General features: G+C 36.9%; 1 protein-coding gene across 1 annotated transcript; it reads left to right on the top strand.

The window, feature by feature from the left end:
• The first annotated feature begins 14369 nt into the window (after positions 1-14369).
• Positions 14370-17140, top strand: LOC133033356 (uncharacterized). Its single transcript, XM_061108071.1, has 2 exons — positions 14370-14880; positions 16843-17140. The coding sequence occupies exons 1-2, from the start codon at positions 14399-14401 to the stop codon at positions 16844-16846; spliced, it is 486 nt and encodes a 161-aa protein (XP_060964054.1). The 5' UTR covers positions 14370-14398; the 3' UTR covers positions 16847-17140.
• Positions 17141-17508: the final 368 nt, after the last annotated feature.

The following is a 17508-nucleotide window of genomic DNA, read 5'->3' as shown; positions in this document are numbered from 1 at the left end:
TTGTAGGCATTTTAAACTGATATTTTCATTATTTTAATGCCAAATAATTCAAACCTAACCCTAGTGGAATGCTATAAATAGATAGTGAAGGCTTCAGAAAAATTACACTTCTGAATCAGAAAACCTGAGCCTTTCTCTCTCTACCTTGGCCGCCACTCTCTCTCTCTCTCTCTTCTTCCTTCATATTTCGAAATTACCTTAGTGATTAGAGTAGTGCCCACACACAACAAGCAATACCTCAATCATAGTGAGGAAGATCGTGAAGAAAGATCATCAGCAAAGGAGTTTCAGCATCAAGGATTCAGAGAAAGAAATCCAGGTTCAGATCTTGATAATACTCTGCTACAGAAAGGATACAAGGGTTAGAGATCTGAACGGAAGGAGTCATTTAATTCCGCTGCACCCAATGTAAGGTTTCTTAATCTTTATACGTGTTTATTTCATCGTTTTAGAAAGTTCATATTTAGGGTGTTAATAAACATACTTGTGAGTAGATCTAAGATCCTGGTAAAATAAATTCCAACAACTAGTACCCATACCAATCGACGATACACCGCCATAGCCAGAAAAGTAGCAGCCAAACCCGAACCTCCTAGTGACAAACCCCAACCAGGCCACCATCGATCTGCCCACAACCACTTTCGTGGGACACAACTGAAGACTCCACTACCGAACCACCCTGATAGAATGGCCTAGGATCCACCCCAAAAGAGGGCAAAGAGCATAAACAACACCCAGACCTTGCACATATGCCCATCGACAAGGAAAACCTATGACCCCGAGAGAACCCTCCTGCATGACACCCCTCTCAAACCAGATCTCGTTGATGTCGATACGAGCCACGAACCAAGTGTTGGGTTTTATGCCCTAAATAAAACTCATTTCAATATAATCAGATTTACTTATTAATATAGATCAGAAATAACATTTAATGTTGCATGGTTCACATGATTTATTTCATTATTATATGTACATAATGTATAAATTCATGTGAAACCCTTTTCACATACTTGATCCTGTTTATTGTGCTGTCAACACATTGGAAAGTAAACATGACTATGTGAATAAAGTTTCCTAGATTTATCAGACATAGGGTTTTACTGATATGATAATCTACAACAGAGTTTACTTGCATTTGGAGAAGTGCTATGTTCTTTCCAGAGCATTGGTTAAAGTAAAGCTCAGGTTGGATGCATGGAGTATGCATCGGAAGGGACCGATATTGAACTTTGACTTAGATTTATTAAACTTACCGTAATATCTATTCAAGTCAATATCGCCTAGTTGATCCTAGATCAAATGATCTTAATCCTGATATGATTAGGCTCAATCTCGAGAGGCTATTCGTGTTCTTTGATTTGTTAGTTAAGCCTACTTTTAGGTCAGGGTGATACGTACATTTTGGGAACACGGTAGTGCAATTTAGTGGGAGCGCTAGCATAAACATGGAATCTATAGCTTCTATCTGTTGAATAGTAAGCAAAGGATGATCTCCTTCGAGCTTGGCCAAACGAAGATAAATGGTGGAGTACTCATTTCACATAAGCTGAAATATCATTTATACGGGGTCAAGTGTTTTAAGGAATAAATACATTGTAGGGTGTAACGGTAATTTAATCCCTTTACAGTGTAGATCATTCATATAGAGGATCAGTGATCAAATTAGGATTATAACAATGGATAACTAATGATGTGTCTATATGGTGGAACATATAGAGCATTCTATATACTGAGAGTGCAATTCTAAGTTCTATGCGTGGATTCAACGAAGAATTAATTAGTTAGTGAATTTTAGTGCTAAATTCTTGATCTACTTATTGGAAGCTCGGTTATATAGACCCATAGTCCCCACCCTAGTTGAGATAATATTTCTTGTAAGACTCATGTATTTGGTTTTGATTAATCAATTATAATTTTTAAATTAGACTATGTCTATTTGTGAATTTTTCACTAAGTAAGGGCGAAATTGTAAAGAAAGAGTTTTTAGGGGCATATTTGTTAATTATGATACTTTGTATGGTTCAATCAATAAATATGATAAATGACAATATTACTTAATAATTATTTATAGTTATTAAATAGTTAGAATTGGCATTTAAATGGTTGAATTAGAAAATTGGCGTTTTTGAGAAAATGAGATGCAGAAAAGATAAAACTGCAAAATTGCAAAAAGTGAGGCCCAAATCCACTATGTAGGGCCGGCCACTTTTGTAGGGTTTTTCACTCTGATATTTTCATTATTTTAATGCCAAATAATTCAAACCTAACCCTAGTGGAATGCTATAAATAGATAGTGAAGGCTTCAGGAAAAACACCCTTTTCTTCTGCACTTCTGATTCAAAAAAAAACTGAGCCTTCTCTCTCCCTATCTTTGGCCGAACCCACTCTCTCTCTCTTCTTCATTGAGATTTCGAAATTCTTAGTGTATGAGTAGTGCCCACACACAGCAAGTGATACCTCAATCATAGTGAGGAAGATCGTGAAGAAAGACTTTCAGCAAAAAGGAGTTTCAGCATCAAAGATTCAGAGAAAGAGATCCAGGTTCAGATATTGATAATGCTCTGCTACAGAAAGGAATCAAGGGCTAGATATCTGAACGGAAGGAGTCATATTATTCCGCTGCACCCAATGTAAGGTTTCCTAAACTTTATATGTGTTTATTTCATCGTTTTAGAAAGTTCATATTTAGGATGTTAATAAACATACTTGTGAGTAGATCTAAGATCCTGGTAAAATAATTTCCAACAACTGGCCTCAGAGCCATGGTAATTGATTTACTTGCAAGAAATTTTTACTTTAAAACGATTGTTTGTTTGTTTTTAGATGGTATCATGATGTATTGAGTGTTATTTGATGATTTATTGGTGTTTGTGAATTTTCGAGAAAAATAATTGAATATCTGTTTGTGGAATTATTTTTATTGGATAGTATGGAAAAAATTAAGCAAGTTACTTTTTTACAGAACTCAATTTCGATTTAATTTGAATTAGTTATGATTTTTGAAGATTCGAAAAATCGGAGTTGTGCTGAAATTTTCCTGCGATCGCGAAAACTGTCCGTACAGCTCACAATTTTTTCGTTTTTCTTCGATTTTTCATGCTTTTTCATGGAATTAACTTCTGATTTTTTGTGTAGTTCTATATTTATACTATTACTATTCCTAATTCAATTCTAATTTTCATTATGAATTAATTTAATATTTTTTTAAATTTAATTCAAGATATTAGTGTAATTTGAATTTAAAATAGTTAGTATCTATCTTTTTTGCTTAATTATCTATCTTATTTTTAAATTTGATTATATCTTATCTTATTTTTGAATTTAAGGTCAGATTTTAAATTTTTAAATTAATTTTTTTTAAATAATTTGACCTTATTTAAATTTAAAATAAGATAACAATAATCATGTAATTTTGAATAGATATAAGATATTTTGCTAACTTTTAAATTTTGTTATTTTATTTATTTAAATTACATTTAAAATTTGAAAAAGATATTCATTTATCTTTTTTAATTTTTTATTTAATTTTTATTTATAAAATAACATTTAAATTTTAAAAGTAGTTAGCAAATTTTGAAATGATATTGAGGTTGGTTGAAATCTAATTTTTCAAAATTGTAGGTTTAATTTTAAATTTTTTTTAAATTTCGAAAATTTTTTAAATTTTTTTTACGAAAATAAATTTTAATTAATTATTTTTCGAAATTATTTATTTAAAATTAAATAAATCCTACATCCAACTATCCAGCTAACCTTGTTGCAGGAGTATGTGTTTTAGATTGTTTGTAAGTTTTCAAAACCTATTATTACTTGATTGCAAATAGCCATGGTTACTTTTTGCCAGATCTAATGATGTGATGGCTCCCTTGGTCAAGTAAATAATTTGTAACAGGTATATTTACAATCTTCTTTCATCTGTGTATGAGCTAACAACATGATAGGACCCATCCAAAGTGTGCCTGTGTGAGCCTATGTGTTTAATTTCATTATAGATGCATATAGGTTGTTGTTGCTAAATAAATTATCATAGTTGTTGATAGATTTTATTTAGGCCCATTTAGTTTTTGGGCCTATTCAATTAATAACTGTTGTTCATTTTAAGGTTAAATTCCTCTCTTTTGGGCCTTGTGTGAGAGTTGGGAGCCATAGTAGTGGGTACGACATACTGAACCCAGCACCCCCTCACATGAACCACCCCAATTGTGAAGGCCCATTTGCCTGATTTGAATAACTGTACTAGGTTAATTAAACTAGTTTAACCTAATAAAATTGATTAGCAACATAATTAATTTCTTTTATTTTGAAATTAATTTAAGAAAAATATAGTTTAAAGAATTCTTATTCTAAGCTAAACTACATGTATTTTCTTGTATTTAATTAAATATAGAATTATAACCATCTAGATTCTTTCTGAAGCTTAATTTAAATTTTTCATTAAATATTCCTATTTAAGTTGATATTTAGTTATCTATAACTAATCAACTTAAATTTGAATATCTTTTGAATTTCAAATTTCAAAATTAAGTTGAGGAATTTTAGGCATTGGTTATTAAGATTCTTTAAGATATTTTTTAAGTTAATATCTTTTCGAATATTAACTTAAAATGGAATATTTTAGATATTTTTTAGGTTAATATCTTTTCCAATATTAACTTAAAATGGAATATTTTTAAATTAAGTGGTTACAACTTAATTTTTGATATTTAATTAAATTTAAATTTGAAAATATTTAAGTTCTATATTTTTTCTAATACAACTTAAATTAGATATTTTTTCAAATTTTTTGGAAAAGATACTTAGTCAAATAAGATATTTTCTAGATAGTTATTTCTAGACTACTTATTATTTCTAATATTAAATAGGAAAATATTATACATTGTGAAATTAATTATTTATATAATTAATTTTGGTACAATTTATTTTAAGTATATTTTTCTTAGTATTAAACTAGAGATTAATAATTAAGCCTTCTCTAAACTTAATTATTTATTTCTTGAATTTAATACATTTAATTAATTTGAAAATTAAATATCTAAGTTGATTTTTATCATGATACTTAAATTTTTTTTTTTCATGACACTTAATTAAATAGAAAATTATTTTTAGTTGAAATTTATTTTTTCAACTAAATTTAAATAATTTTCAAAATATATTTTTTCTTTATTTTATTAATCAAATTTCGAATTTTATTTGAAAAATAGATTAAAGTTGTACATTATTTATTTTAATTTTGGACCAACTTAAATCAATGATTTTTTCATTTAATGATTAATTAAAATAAAGGAAGTAAAATATATTTTTCTTTATTTTATTAATCAATTTTCGAAATTGCATTTCATAATGCAAGATGATTTTGAATTTATCTTGAAAAATAGATTAAGTTGTTAATTAATTATTTATTTTAATTAATTCTTTGATCAACTTAAATCAATAATTTTTTCATTTATTGATTAATTTAAAATAAATTGAATTAAAGTATATTATTAGAAATTAAATTAATTAGTCAAAGGAAAATCTAGATCGGTGATATTTTTGCTTGAAGTATTTTTTTAGTGTATTTAATTAAATAGAAAATTAATATTTAAGTTGATTTTCATTATCATACTTGAATATTTGAAATTTTTCTTATATATATTTAATTAAATAGGAAAATTATATTTTTTGTTGTAAATTAATTTTATTACTTAATTTTGGGCCAACATTAAAATTAGAATAATTTTTCCAGGATTAATTTTTTACTTTAACATGCATTTTCAAAAATTGTATCCTTGAATACTTTAATTTTTCGAAATGCAATATATATTTATAGAAAATTAAATTTGAGTTGTAAATTAATTTTGTAACAACTTAAATATTTTTTCTAAATATTTATTGGAAATTATTACTAAGATGGAAATAATTCATGTTATTTTCATATCCATCTTAGTAAAATTTATAAATATTAAATTAAAATTTATATTTAGAATTTTTCATTCTAAATTGGAAATTTTAATTAAATAAATATATATATTTAAAATAAATAGATTAAATAAAGAGAATCAAAGAAAATACAACTCTCTTTAAATAATGAGCTTTTAATCAAGAGACATTCGATCTCCATTGTGGGTTTTACACCGCGTTTGTTTTAGTGAGTAATCCTCCCTAATGGAGGAACGTTCATTAGCAATTTCGCACCGTTTAACCTCGCATGATAAGTAGTTTGTAAGTGTTTTGTATGGTATGGATCACCCTAATGGTGGCGACCATACTTGACTTGCAAATTGCGAAACAATGGTGGAAGCTCATAAGATAGAATTGCCTTGACTCTCGCCTAAACGGGACAACACTGAATTCCAATCTTGATCGAATAAAAGGTTGCTAGAATGTTTAACATTTTAGACGAGCTGACAACTCTATTCAATGAATGGTAGCTTTGACTCTCGCCTAAACGGGACACTGATATCAGTTTATTGAAAACCTTAGAAATTATTTAGGATTATAAGTTTTAGTATTTTCACTTGTCATTCCTACTTGCTATATGCTTATAATTTTTGAATTGTGTATGAATTTATATTGAACCATGTTATTTTCTGTTATTAAGTTGTAGTTTAATTTCGAATCTTCATTGTTGGTCTAACTTGGCTTGTTTATCTAATGAGATAAATCCCTAGTGGATTTTCACCATTAGACATACATAATAGTGTTAGATCTCGAAAGATAAATATTGTATATGCGACATCTAGCTGTTCATCAATTGATGACACCTTAGACTAGTATTTTTACGATATGAAACAAGAAGATTGTATAAATAAGATTACTTTGACATTCGCTAATCGAAGCATCGTTGGATTCTTATTTATAAACGAAATTATCCTAATTCCTCTTAGCTTATTCATTTCGAATTAGCTTCAAAACATATCATTGGATGAATGGTCTATAAATCATTTCATGTCATTCTATATTTTCTCTAAAGAAATTAAATGACGCATATGATTATAATCCTGAAATTCTATTCCCAATTGATATAAATCCTCAATCTTAGAAATCTCCTACTTGTATGGGCAAATCAGACTTAGAATTAAATTAGTAGTGGTGGTCCAAGATAGAATTACTCATTATATTTGGTATAAATTTAAGTCTTTGACTTTAATTTTAGATTCCAAATAGAAATTTTCTTATATTTCTAATGCTAGAATACAATACAGTTACACTTTCTCAAGTGTTTAATATCCATCTTCTATTAATGGATTAAAACTGTATGGAAAATGAGTTAGGTATTCTGTGACCAGGATCCACTTGCAGTATTCTAAGAACTCTTTGATGTAACTAAACCTATTCATCAAAAGACACTACCACATTTTTTTAATCTATGGCATTTGTATCTTGTTCATAGTGGATTTGACAAGATCAATCTCTGCAAAGAGTTAATATGCCTATATCCACTGAAAGTAGTTCATCTCATTCGCAGATGGATGTACATTCAGGGTGGATATGAGTTTTTCGTTGTATTCTTAAAACGATAACTCTAGATTATACCTTTTAGCAAGAAATTTGAAATGTTTGAAAAATTTCATAAATTTCTAGCAATGGTTAAAACCATTAAGGTAAGTGGTTAAAGATCTTGCGAACTGATAGGGGTGGAGAAATAGTTAGTAGATATGCAGTTCAAAGATCATTAAATTGATTTTTGAATTATATCCAAACTTACCTTGTAAAGCCCGCTTAGTTAATTTGGAAATTAGCAGTTGTTATGTTTAATTATGAAATTATTTATAGCTATTTAAATAATTTATTACTGTTATTTATGAAATTCAGAAATGCATGATTATGTCATCAGTAGTTTTTATATTTCGCATTTCCGGTGTCCGGTATTTTGGAACTCGGCGTTTGGCTCAGTAGAAATCACAACTTAGTATGTTAGTAGTTTGGGGACGGGTTTTAGACATTGGGAATGTCGGGAATGGCCGGGAATTTAGAATGTCCCAAAAATACCCCTTTAGTATGATTTTCTTGATTTTATGGTGGAGGGGCAAAATGGTCTTTTTGCCCCATTAGTATTTTGTCTTATGTGAATTAAATGGATTAAATGTTTATTTTTAAATAGTTATTTTATGTGTGTTAGTGGCTGAAATAAATGAGTTAAATGGTTTTATTCTTTTAATTCCTTCATTTTCAACACTTAGTAAAAAAAAAAAAATTAGAAATTTCAAAAAAAGAAAACTCTCTCTCTTTTCCTCTCATTTTCGGCTGGTGCATGGGATTCAAAGGGCTGGATTTTTGTTCAATTTTCAAGTGGATTCTCATCCAAATCTAAGCATTTTCCAAGCTAGGTTAGCTCTCTTGATTTCTTCCTTTAAATTTTGAGAAAAATGATGAAAAAGTTGAGTAAAATGCATGCTTTTGTGGCTGTTCTTGTTGCTGTGTTTGGTTATTATTTTCTGAGGTTCAAAGCATGTTTATTTGATGTTAATTGAGTTGTTTGAAGCATGATTAGTTAGGTTGTTCAAGCTTTGAGTTTTCTATGCAAATATGTGATTTTTTTGAGAGAAAATGTTATATTTTGTTTCTGTGAATTGCTGGATGTTCTTGTATGTTTTCAGAGGTGTTATTATGCTTAGTTAAGTAGAATTAACTAGGTTAGGATGCATGTTAGTGGATTTAACCAAGTTTGAGTTTTGGAACTCAAAGCTTGGTCTTTAATGGTGATTTTTGTATATGTGTTTTCTGGGTGGTTTTGATGCCTTGGATTTGTTCTAGGGATAGTTTAGAACAGGTCTGGAAAGTTTGGGACCAATTGGGGTTGAATTGGTCGAGTTATGGGATTTTTAGTTGGCTGCCTGCGAGGAACCGGAATTCCGGTTGTGCATCCGGAATTCCGGATGGGGGTTCAGTAATTCCCAGAACCGGAATTCCGGTTGGGCAACCGGTCTGCCGGTTGGGGAATTTTTCCGAACCCTAGTTTTCCTCGTTTTTAGGTTTTTAGGGGTATTGCCATGCTTTTTATCGATAGGGAAACTTTTAGTTCCAAGTTTTAGTCCCCGGGAAGTGATTTAGCGTGTCACTTATAGCGTTGTGATTTTTATGGTTTAGGAGCCAGTAATCCGCCACTCAGCTTCAGTTCCAGTCAGGTTGACCGGCACACCTGAAATCGGAATCCAGGTAAGATTAGTATAACAGTATGCATATGTAGATTACATGTTTAGCGTGCATGTAGGAAGCCTGCTAGATTACATTAGTTATGTATTTAGGCTTCGAACCATCCAACCCTGTCACGTCGGTACAGGCTGGAGTATGACCAGCAGCCGGAGTATGACCGGTTCGACCGATCAGGATGACACTTGGTTGGTGGTTCAGTGCTATTGACCTATCCCGTCGGTACAGGCTGGAGTATGACCAGCAGCCGGAGTATGACCGGTTCGACCGATCAGGAGGATACTTGTCAATAGTACCGTCCCCTGAACGTTCAAACTCAGTACCATGTTGGACATGGCAGTAGTAGCTCAGTACCATGTTGGACATGGCAGTAGCGGGACTCAGTATCGTGTTGGACACGGCAGTTAGTATTATGTATGATATTATTATGCTTTTCTTACTGAGTCTGTCGACTCACAGTTTATGTTCATGTGTAGGTAAAGGCAAGGCTATAGCTGATGGACCGTGAGCGAGCTTATGAGATTGTACATGTCGGGGCGGTTAGGCCTGGAGCGTACGATCCTCGGGACAGCAAGGCTGAGATTTTTGTAACTGTCGTTAGACGACTTCTATTTTGATGTAAAAGTTAAACAGTTAAAACGTTTGTAAATGATTTTATAAATCGGGATCCCGAGACTTTTATAATATGGTTTATAAGTTTATTTAAAAAGCAAAATTTTAATTAATCACGTTTTTCCATAAACCTCGTTGATTAGCAACGAGCTGCACAGTACGTTTAAAAATCACGTAATACGCCTAAGATAGTTAGGGTGTTACAATTTGGTATCAGAGCCGCCAGGTTGTCTTCCGAAGATCGTCACGACATGTACAATCATCATCAGCAGTTAGCTCGGTTCACGGTTCAGTAAGCCTTTATTGCTTTAGTAGTTTATTTTATTCAGTTATGAAAGAGAAAAGCCTGTTAGGAAGCATGTTAGTAGCCTGATAGTAGAATAGGCGCATGTTTCATTTCTAGTTTCCAAATTAAGCGGCATTAGTAAGCTCGCCTTGAATACGACCTGATATGCCAACTCTTGGTTTCGCAGGCGGTTCTAACTAGATGGACGCCAGGCGGACTACCAGGAGTCAGGGCAACTCCGTAGGGTCGAATCAGGGACAGGGAGCTCAGTTTCCCCCACCTGCTAGGGGCCGAGGCAGAGGTCCCCGAGGCAGGGCTCGTGGCCGGGGTGATGAGAACCCGCCACAGGCTGCCCAGGCTCCCCCAGCCGATCAGGGAGCCCCGAACTGGGAGTTACGGTTTGCGGAGATGCAAGCCCGGATCGAAGAACAAGACCTCGAGATTCAGAGGTTGAGACAGCAGGGTGCTCCTGCAGTTCCAGTGCCTATAGTTCCAGTGGCACCTGCCCCTGCTGCCCAGGCCGAGATTGTGGTGGCGGCCCACAGATTGGAACCATTGTATGAGCGGTTCCGGAAGCAAGCACCTCCGGTATTCCTGGGAGGTCCGGACGTGATGAAAGCCGAACAGTGGCTGACGGTGATCACCAAAATTCTGAACTTCATGGGTGTCACCGGTAATGACAGAGTGGTATGCGCCACGTTTCAGTTTCAGGAGGACGCGCTGGTATGGTGGGACATGGTGTCTCAGATTCATGATGTCACCACCATGACCTGGGAAAGGTTCCAGGAACTCTTTAATGCGAAATACTACAATGAGGCGGTCAGAAGCGCCAAGAGGAAAGAGTTCGTTCACCTGACCCAGCGGGAGAACATGAGCGTCACTGAGTATACTACTCAGTTTGATCGGTTGGCGAGGTTAGCCTCGGGAATTGTGCCAACCGACTTCAGCAAGAAGGAGAAGTATCTGGACGGGTTGAATCCCAAGATCAGGCATGACCTGATGATCACCACAGACGACAGCACCACCTATGCTCAGATGGTGGAGAAGGCACTGCGAGCTGAGGGCGCAGTGGGGTGTATGTCAGAACCAGCCAGTACTCCGGTGAGTGGCGGAGCTCCTACCCCTCCTGCATCAGGTTATAGCAGGGGGAGTAGTGGTTCGGCCATTGATCAGAGGAAGAGGGCACCCACTGCTTCCGGCGGCTCGAGTCAGAACAAGAGGTTCCGGGGGAACCAGAACAGAGGGAGTCGTCCTGGTGGTAATGAGACCCGATTCTCCTATCCCGAGTGCCCTAGCTGCAAGAGGCATCATCGGGGTGAGTGCAAAGGTCAGGGATGCTTTCATTGTGGCATGCCCGGACACTTCAAGAGGGAATGTCCCCAGCTCCGACCTGAGGCACCGAGAGCTCCAGCGATACCCACTCCAGCCAGGGTGTTCGCTATCACGCAGGCTGATGCAGATGCCAGCCCATCAGTAGTCACAGGTCAGCTTTTCATTAACAACTCGCTTTATTCAGTGCTGTTTGATTCTGGGGCTACACATTCTTATGTGGCGGCCAGAGTCTTTAGTAAGTTGGGTAGACCCTTTGATAGATATGAATCAGGGTTTGGAACCCTGTTACCTGGCGGAGAATTGGTTATCTCCAATAGGTGGATTAGGTCTATGCCGATCAGGATAGATGGTAGAGAGTTAAGCGCTGATCTGATAGAGATGAGCTTAGTCGAATTCGATATTATTTTAGGAATGGATTTCCTATCTAAATATTCGGCGAGCATTGACTGTAAGAGGAAGATGGTGGTCTTCCAACCAGAAAGTGAAGAACCGTTCGTGTTTGTGGGTTCGGTTCAGGGATCTCGGATCCCGGTGATCTCGGCTATGTCAGCGAGAGAATTATTGCACGGCGGGTGCTTAGGGTTTCTGGCCGTGGTGGTGGACACCACTCGGCCAGATACCATTCGGCCAGAGGACATCAGAGTGGTTCGGGAATTTTTGGACGTCTTTCCCGAAGAACTTCCAGGGTTACCACCTCAGCGAGAGATCGATTTCGTGATTGACTTGGCACCAGGGGTGGATCCGGTTTCCAAAGCCCCGTATAGGATGGCTCCAGCTGAACTTAAGGAATTAAAGATTCAGCTCCAAGGGTTGCTTGACATAGGGTTCATTCGGCCCGTGTGTCACCCCGGGGAGCCCGGTTTTGTTCGTCAAGAAGAAGGATGGATCTATGAGGATGTGCATCGACTACAGAGAGTTGAACAAGCTGACGGTGAAGAATAAATATCCATTACCTAGGATCGATGACTTGTTCGATCAGCTTCAGGGGAAGACGGTCTTTTCTAAGATTGATCTCCGTTCGGGTTATCATCAGTTGAGAATCCGAGAGGAGGACATTCCGAAGACGGCTTTCCGCACTAGGTATGGACATTACGAGTTTCTGGTTATGTCATTCGGACTAACCAATGCTCCTGCAGCATTCATGGACCTGATGAATAGAGTATTCAAGGATTTCCTCGATATCTGTGTGATTGTGTTTATCGACGACATCCTCGTGTACTCTCAATCAGAAGAGGAGCATGAGTTACATCTTCAGATGGTACTGCAACGACTTCGAGAACATAAGCTCTACGCCAAGTTCAAGAAATGTGAGTTCTGGTTGTCTCAGGTGTCCTTCCTAGGGCACATTGTGAGTAAAGATGGGATCAAGGTGGATCCCGGGAAGATTGAATCCGTCAGGGATTGGCCGAGACCGAAGACAGTGACAGAGATCAGAAGCTTCTTGGGATTAGCTGGGTACTACCGTAGGTTCGTGGAGGGGTTCTCCAAAATCTCAATGCCCCTAACCGAGCTAACAAAGAAGAATCAGCGATTTATCTGGTCAGATAAATGCGAAGCTAGTTTTCAGGAGCTGAAACAGAGGTTGATTACTGCTCCGGTACTAGCTTTGCCTTCGGATAAGGAGAAGTTCGTAGTCTACTGTGATGCATCCAAACAGGGTTTGGGGTGTGTATTGATGCAAGCCGATCGGGTCATCGCTTATGCCTCCCGTCAGTTAAAAGATTATGAACAGCGATACCCGACTCATGATTTAGAATTGGCCGCAGTGGTTTTTGCACTGAAGATTTGGCGACACTCCCTGTATGGAGAGAAGTGTGAGATCTATACCGACCATAAGAGTCTCAAGTATTTCTTTACTCAGAAAGATTTGAACATGAGACAAAGGCGTTGGTTGGAATTAGTGAAGGACTACGATTGCGAGATCCTCTATCATCCCGGAAAAGCCAATGTAGTGGCCGATGCCCTGAGCAGAAAGGGTCCCGGGCAAGTAGCTAGCATGGTTCGGATCTCACCTCAGCTAGCAGAGGATATGGTTAGATCCAGCATTGAGTTTGTGGTAGGTCAGCTTCACAACTTAACGCTGCAATCTGATCTGTTGGAAAGAATAAAAGTCGCTCAGATGACAGATCCGGAGTTAGTGAAAATCCGAGATGAGGTATTGGCTGGTCAAGCCAAAGACTTTTCAGTGTCAGACAGTGGGATGCTTTTGTATAAAGCCAGGGTTTGTGTTCCGAGCAGTGTGGAACTTAGAAATGAGATCTTTGAGGAGGCTCATTCTACCCCGTATTCTCTGCATCCCGGCACCACCAAGATGTACCAAGATTTGAAACCGTACTTCTGGTGGAGCGGTATGAAGAAGAATTTGGTAGAATTCGTATCGAGATGCCTCACTTGTCGACGGATCAAGGCTGAACATCGAGAGACCGAGCGGGGTTGTTGCAGCCTCTAACCCTACCAGAATGGAAATGGGAGGATATTACGATGGATTTTGTGGTCGGGTTACCTAGGACCACGGGTATGTATGATTCCATCTGGGTAGTGGTGGACCGATTTACGAAATCTGCTCATTTTCTGCCGGTCAGAACAACATTTTCAGTGGATCAGTTGGCAGAACTGTACGTCAGGGAGATAGTGAGACTTCACGGGGTACCGAAGTCTATAGTTTCGGACAGGGATCCGAAGTTCACCTCCAAATTTTGGCAAAGTTTGCAGCGGGCAATGGGTACGAAGCTAAAATTCAGTACAGCATTCCATCCTCAGACAGATGGTCAGTCCGAAAGGACAATTCAGATATTGGAGGATATGTTGAGAGCCTGTGTTATGGACTTTGAGGGTTCATGGAGTAAATATCTACCGTTAATAGAATTTTCATACAACAACAGTTATCAGAGTACGATAGGGATGGCACCCTATGAACTGTTGTACGGTAGGAAATGTAGATCCCCTATCCACTGGGATGAGACGGGGGAGAGGAAATATCTAGGTCCTGAGTCAGTTCAGCGGACCAATGAGGCAATAGAGAAGATAAAAGCTAGAATGCTTGCCTCACAGAGCAGACAGAAGAGTTACGCAGATCCGAAACGTAGAGATGTTGAGTTCCGAGTAGGGGACCATGTGTTTTTGCGAGTATCTCCGATGAAGGGGATTAAACGTTTCGGGAAAAGAGGCAAGCTATGCCCTAGATTTACAGGACCTTTCGAGATTCTCGAGAAGATAGGTCAAGTGGCATATCGGTTAGCATTGCCTCCAGCCTTATCAGCAGTGCACAACGTATTCCATGTCTCAATGTTGAGAAAATACGTTTCAGACCCCTCTCATATACTCAGTTATGAGAGTCTTCAGCTTCAGCCAGACATGTCATATGAGGAACAGCCAGTGCAGATCCTGGATAGAAAGGATAAAGTCCTTCGGAATAAGACCATAGCATTGGTCAAGGTTCTCTGGAGAAACAGCAAGGTGGAGGAAGCCACCTGGGAGCTAGAGTCAGATATGAGAGCTCAATATCCAGAGTTATTCAGGTAAGATTTCGGGGACGAAATCCTTTTAAGGGGGGGATAGTTGTAAAGCCCGCTTAGTTAATTTGGAAATTAGCAGTTGTTATGTTTAATTATGAAATTATTTATAGCTATTTAAATAATTTATTACTGTTATTTATGGAATTCAGAAATGCATGATTATGTCATCAGTAGTTTTTATATTTCGCATTTCCGGTGTCCGGTATTTTGGAACTCGGGGTTTGGCTCAGTAGAAATCACAACTTAGTATGTTAGTAGTTTGGGGACGGGTTTTAGACATTGGGAATGTCGGGAATGGCCGGGAATTTAGAATGTCCCAAAAATACCCCTTTAGTATGATTTTCTTGATTTTATGGTGGAGGGGCAAAATGGTCTTTTTGCCCCATTAGTATTTTGTCTTATGTGAATTAAATGGATTAAATGTTTATTTTTAAATAGTTATTTTATGTGTGTTAGTGGCTGAAATAAATGAGTTAAATGGTTTTATTCTTTTAATTCCTTCATTTTCAACACTTAGTAAAAAAAAAAAAATTAGAAATTTCAAAAAAAGAAAACTCTCTCTCTTTTCCTCTCATTTTCGGCTGGTGCATGGGGTTCAAAGGGCTGGATTTTTGTTCAATTTTCAAGTGGATTCTCATCCAAATCTAAGCATTTTCCAAGCTAGGTTAGCTCTCTTGATTTCTTCCTTTAAATTTTGAGAAAAATGATGAAAAAGTTGAGCAAAATGCATGCTTTTGTGGCTGTTCTTGTTGCTGTGTTTGGTTATTATTTTCTGAGGTTCAAAGCATGTTTATTTGATGTTAATTGAGTTGTTTGAAGCATGATTAGTTAGGTTGTTCAAGCTTTGAGTTTTCTATGCAAATATGTGATTTTTTTTGAGAGAAAATGTTATATTTTGTTTCTGTGAATTGCTGGATGTTCTTGTATGTTTTCAGAGGTGTTATTATGCTTAGTTAAGTAGAATTAACTAGGTTAGGATGCATGTTAGTGGATTTAACCAAGTTTGAGTTTTGGAACTCAAAGCTTGGTCTTTAATGGTGATTTTTGTATATGTGTTTTCTGGGTGGTTTTGATGCCTTGGATTTGTTCTAGGGATAGTTTAGAACAGGTCTGGAAAGTTTGGGACCAATTGGGGTTGAATTGGTCGAGTTATGGGATTTTTAGTTGGCTGCCTGCGAGGAACCGGAATTCCGGTTGTGCATCCGGAATTCCGGATGGGGGTTCAGTAATTCCCAGAACCGGAATTCCGGTTGGGCAACCGGTCTGCCGGTTGGGGAATTTTTCCGAACCCTAGTTTTCCTCGTTTTTAGGTTTTTAGGGGTATTGCCATGCTTTTTATCGATAGGGAAACTTTTAGTTCCAAGTTTTAGTCCCCGGGAAGTGATTTAGCGTGTCACTTATAGCGTTGTGATTTTTATGGTTTAGGAGCCAGTAATCCGCCACTCAGCTTCAGTTCCAGTCAGGTTGACCGGCACACCTGAAATCGGAATCCAGGTAAGATTAGTATAACAGTATGCATATGTAGATTACATGTTTAGCGTGCATGTAGGAAGCCTGCTAGATTACATTAGTTATGTATTTAGGCTTCGAACCATCCAACCCTGTCACGTCGGTACAGGCTGGAGTATGACCAGCAGCCGGAGTATGACCGGTTCGACCGATCAGGCTGACACTTGGTTGGTGGTTCAGGGCTATTGACCTATCCCGTCGGTACAGGCTGGAGTATGACCAGCAGCCGGAGTATGACCGGTTCGACCGATCAGGAGGATACTTGTCAATAGTACCGTCCCCTGAACGTTCAAAACTCAGTACCATGTTGGACATGGCAGTAGTAGCTCAGTACCATGTTTGACATGGCAGTAGCGGGACTCAGTATCGTGTTGGACACGGCAGTTAGTATTATGTATGATATTATTATGCTTTTCTTACTGAGTCTGTCGACTCACAGTTTATGTTCATGTGTAGGTAAAGGCAAGGCTATAGCTGATGGACCGTGAGCGAGCTTATGAGATTGTACATGTCGGGGCGGTTAGGCCTGGAGCGTACGATCCTCGGGACAGCAAGGCTGAGATTTTTGTAACTGTCGTTAGACGACTTCTATTTTGATGTAAAAGTTAAACAGTTAAAACGTTTGTAAATGATTTTATAAATCGGGATCCCGAGACTTTTATAATATGGTTTATAAGTTTATTTAAAAAGCAAAATTTTAATTAATCACGTTTTTCCATAAACCTCGTTGATTAGCAACGAGCTGCACAGTACGTTTAAAAATCACGTAATACGCCTAAGATAGTTAGGGTGTTACATACCTCCCCAGAAATTTTGAGTTGCATGTTGATGATTAGTTACTAGTCGTTGCCTAAATCCTTCTATGGTAATACAATTTCAGAATGATGTAATGGTTGTATACTTAATGTAAATCATTACTAGATTCGTGGATGACCTAATCAAAATCTTAAGAAAACCTAGAACTGTTAACCATGGTTTGTTAGCTATTCTAAGTGATTAGGGGTGGATTATCCCATTGTCAATAGATAAGTATTTGTTCAAACAAATACTACTTTTCTAAGAAAATGACTAAGTCTGAAAAACAAGTAGCAAATAAAGGAGATATTTAATTCTTGATTCCAA

Source organism: Cannabis sativa, unplaced genomic scaffold, assembly GCF_029168945.1.
Source record: "Cannabis sativa cultivar Pink pepper isolate KNU-18-1 unplaced genomic scaffold, ASM2916894v1 Contig4, whole genome shotgun sequence".
NCBI classification, from domain to species: domain Eukaryota; kingdom Viridiplantae; phylum Streptophyta; class Magnoliopsida; order Rosales; family Cannabaceae; genus Cannabis; species Cannabis sativa.
Note: the sequence above shows the minus strand (reverse complement) of the source record. Positions and strands in the feature narration are given on the sequence as shown.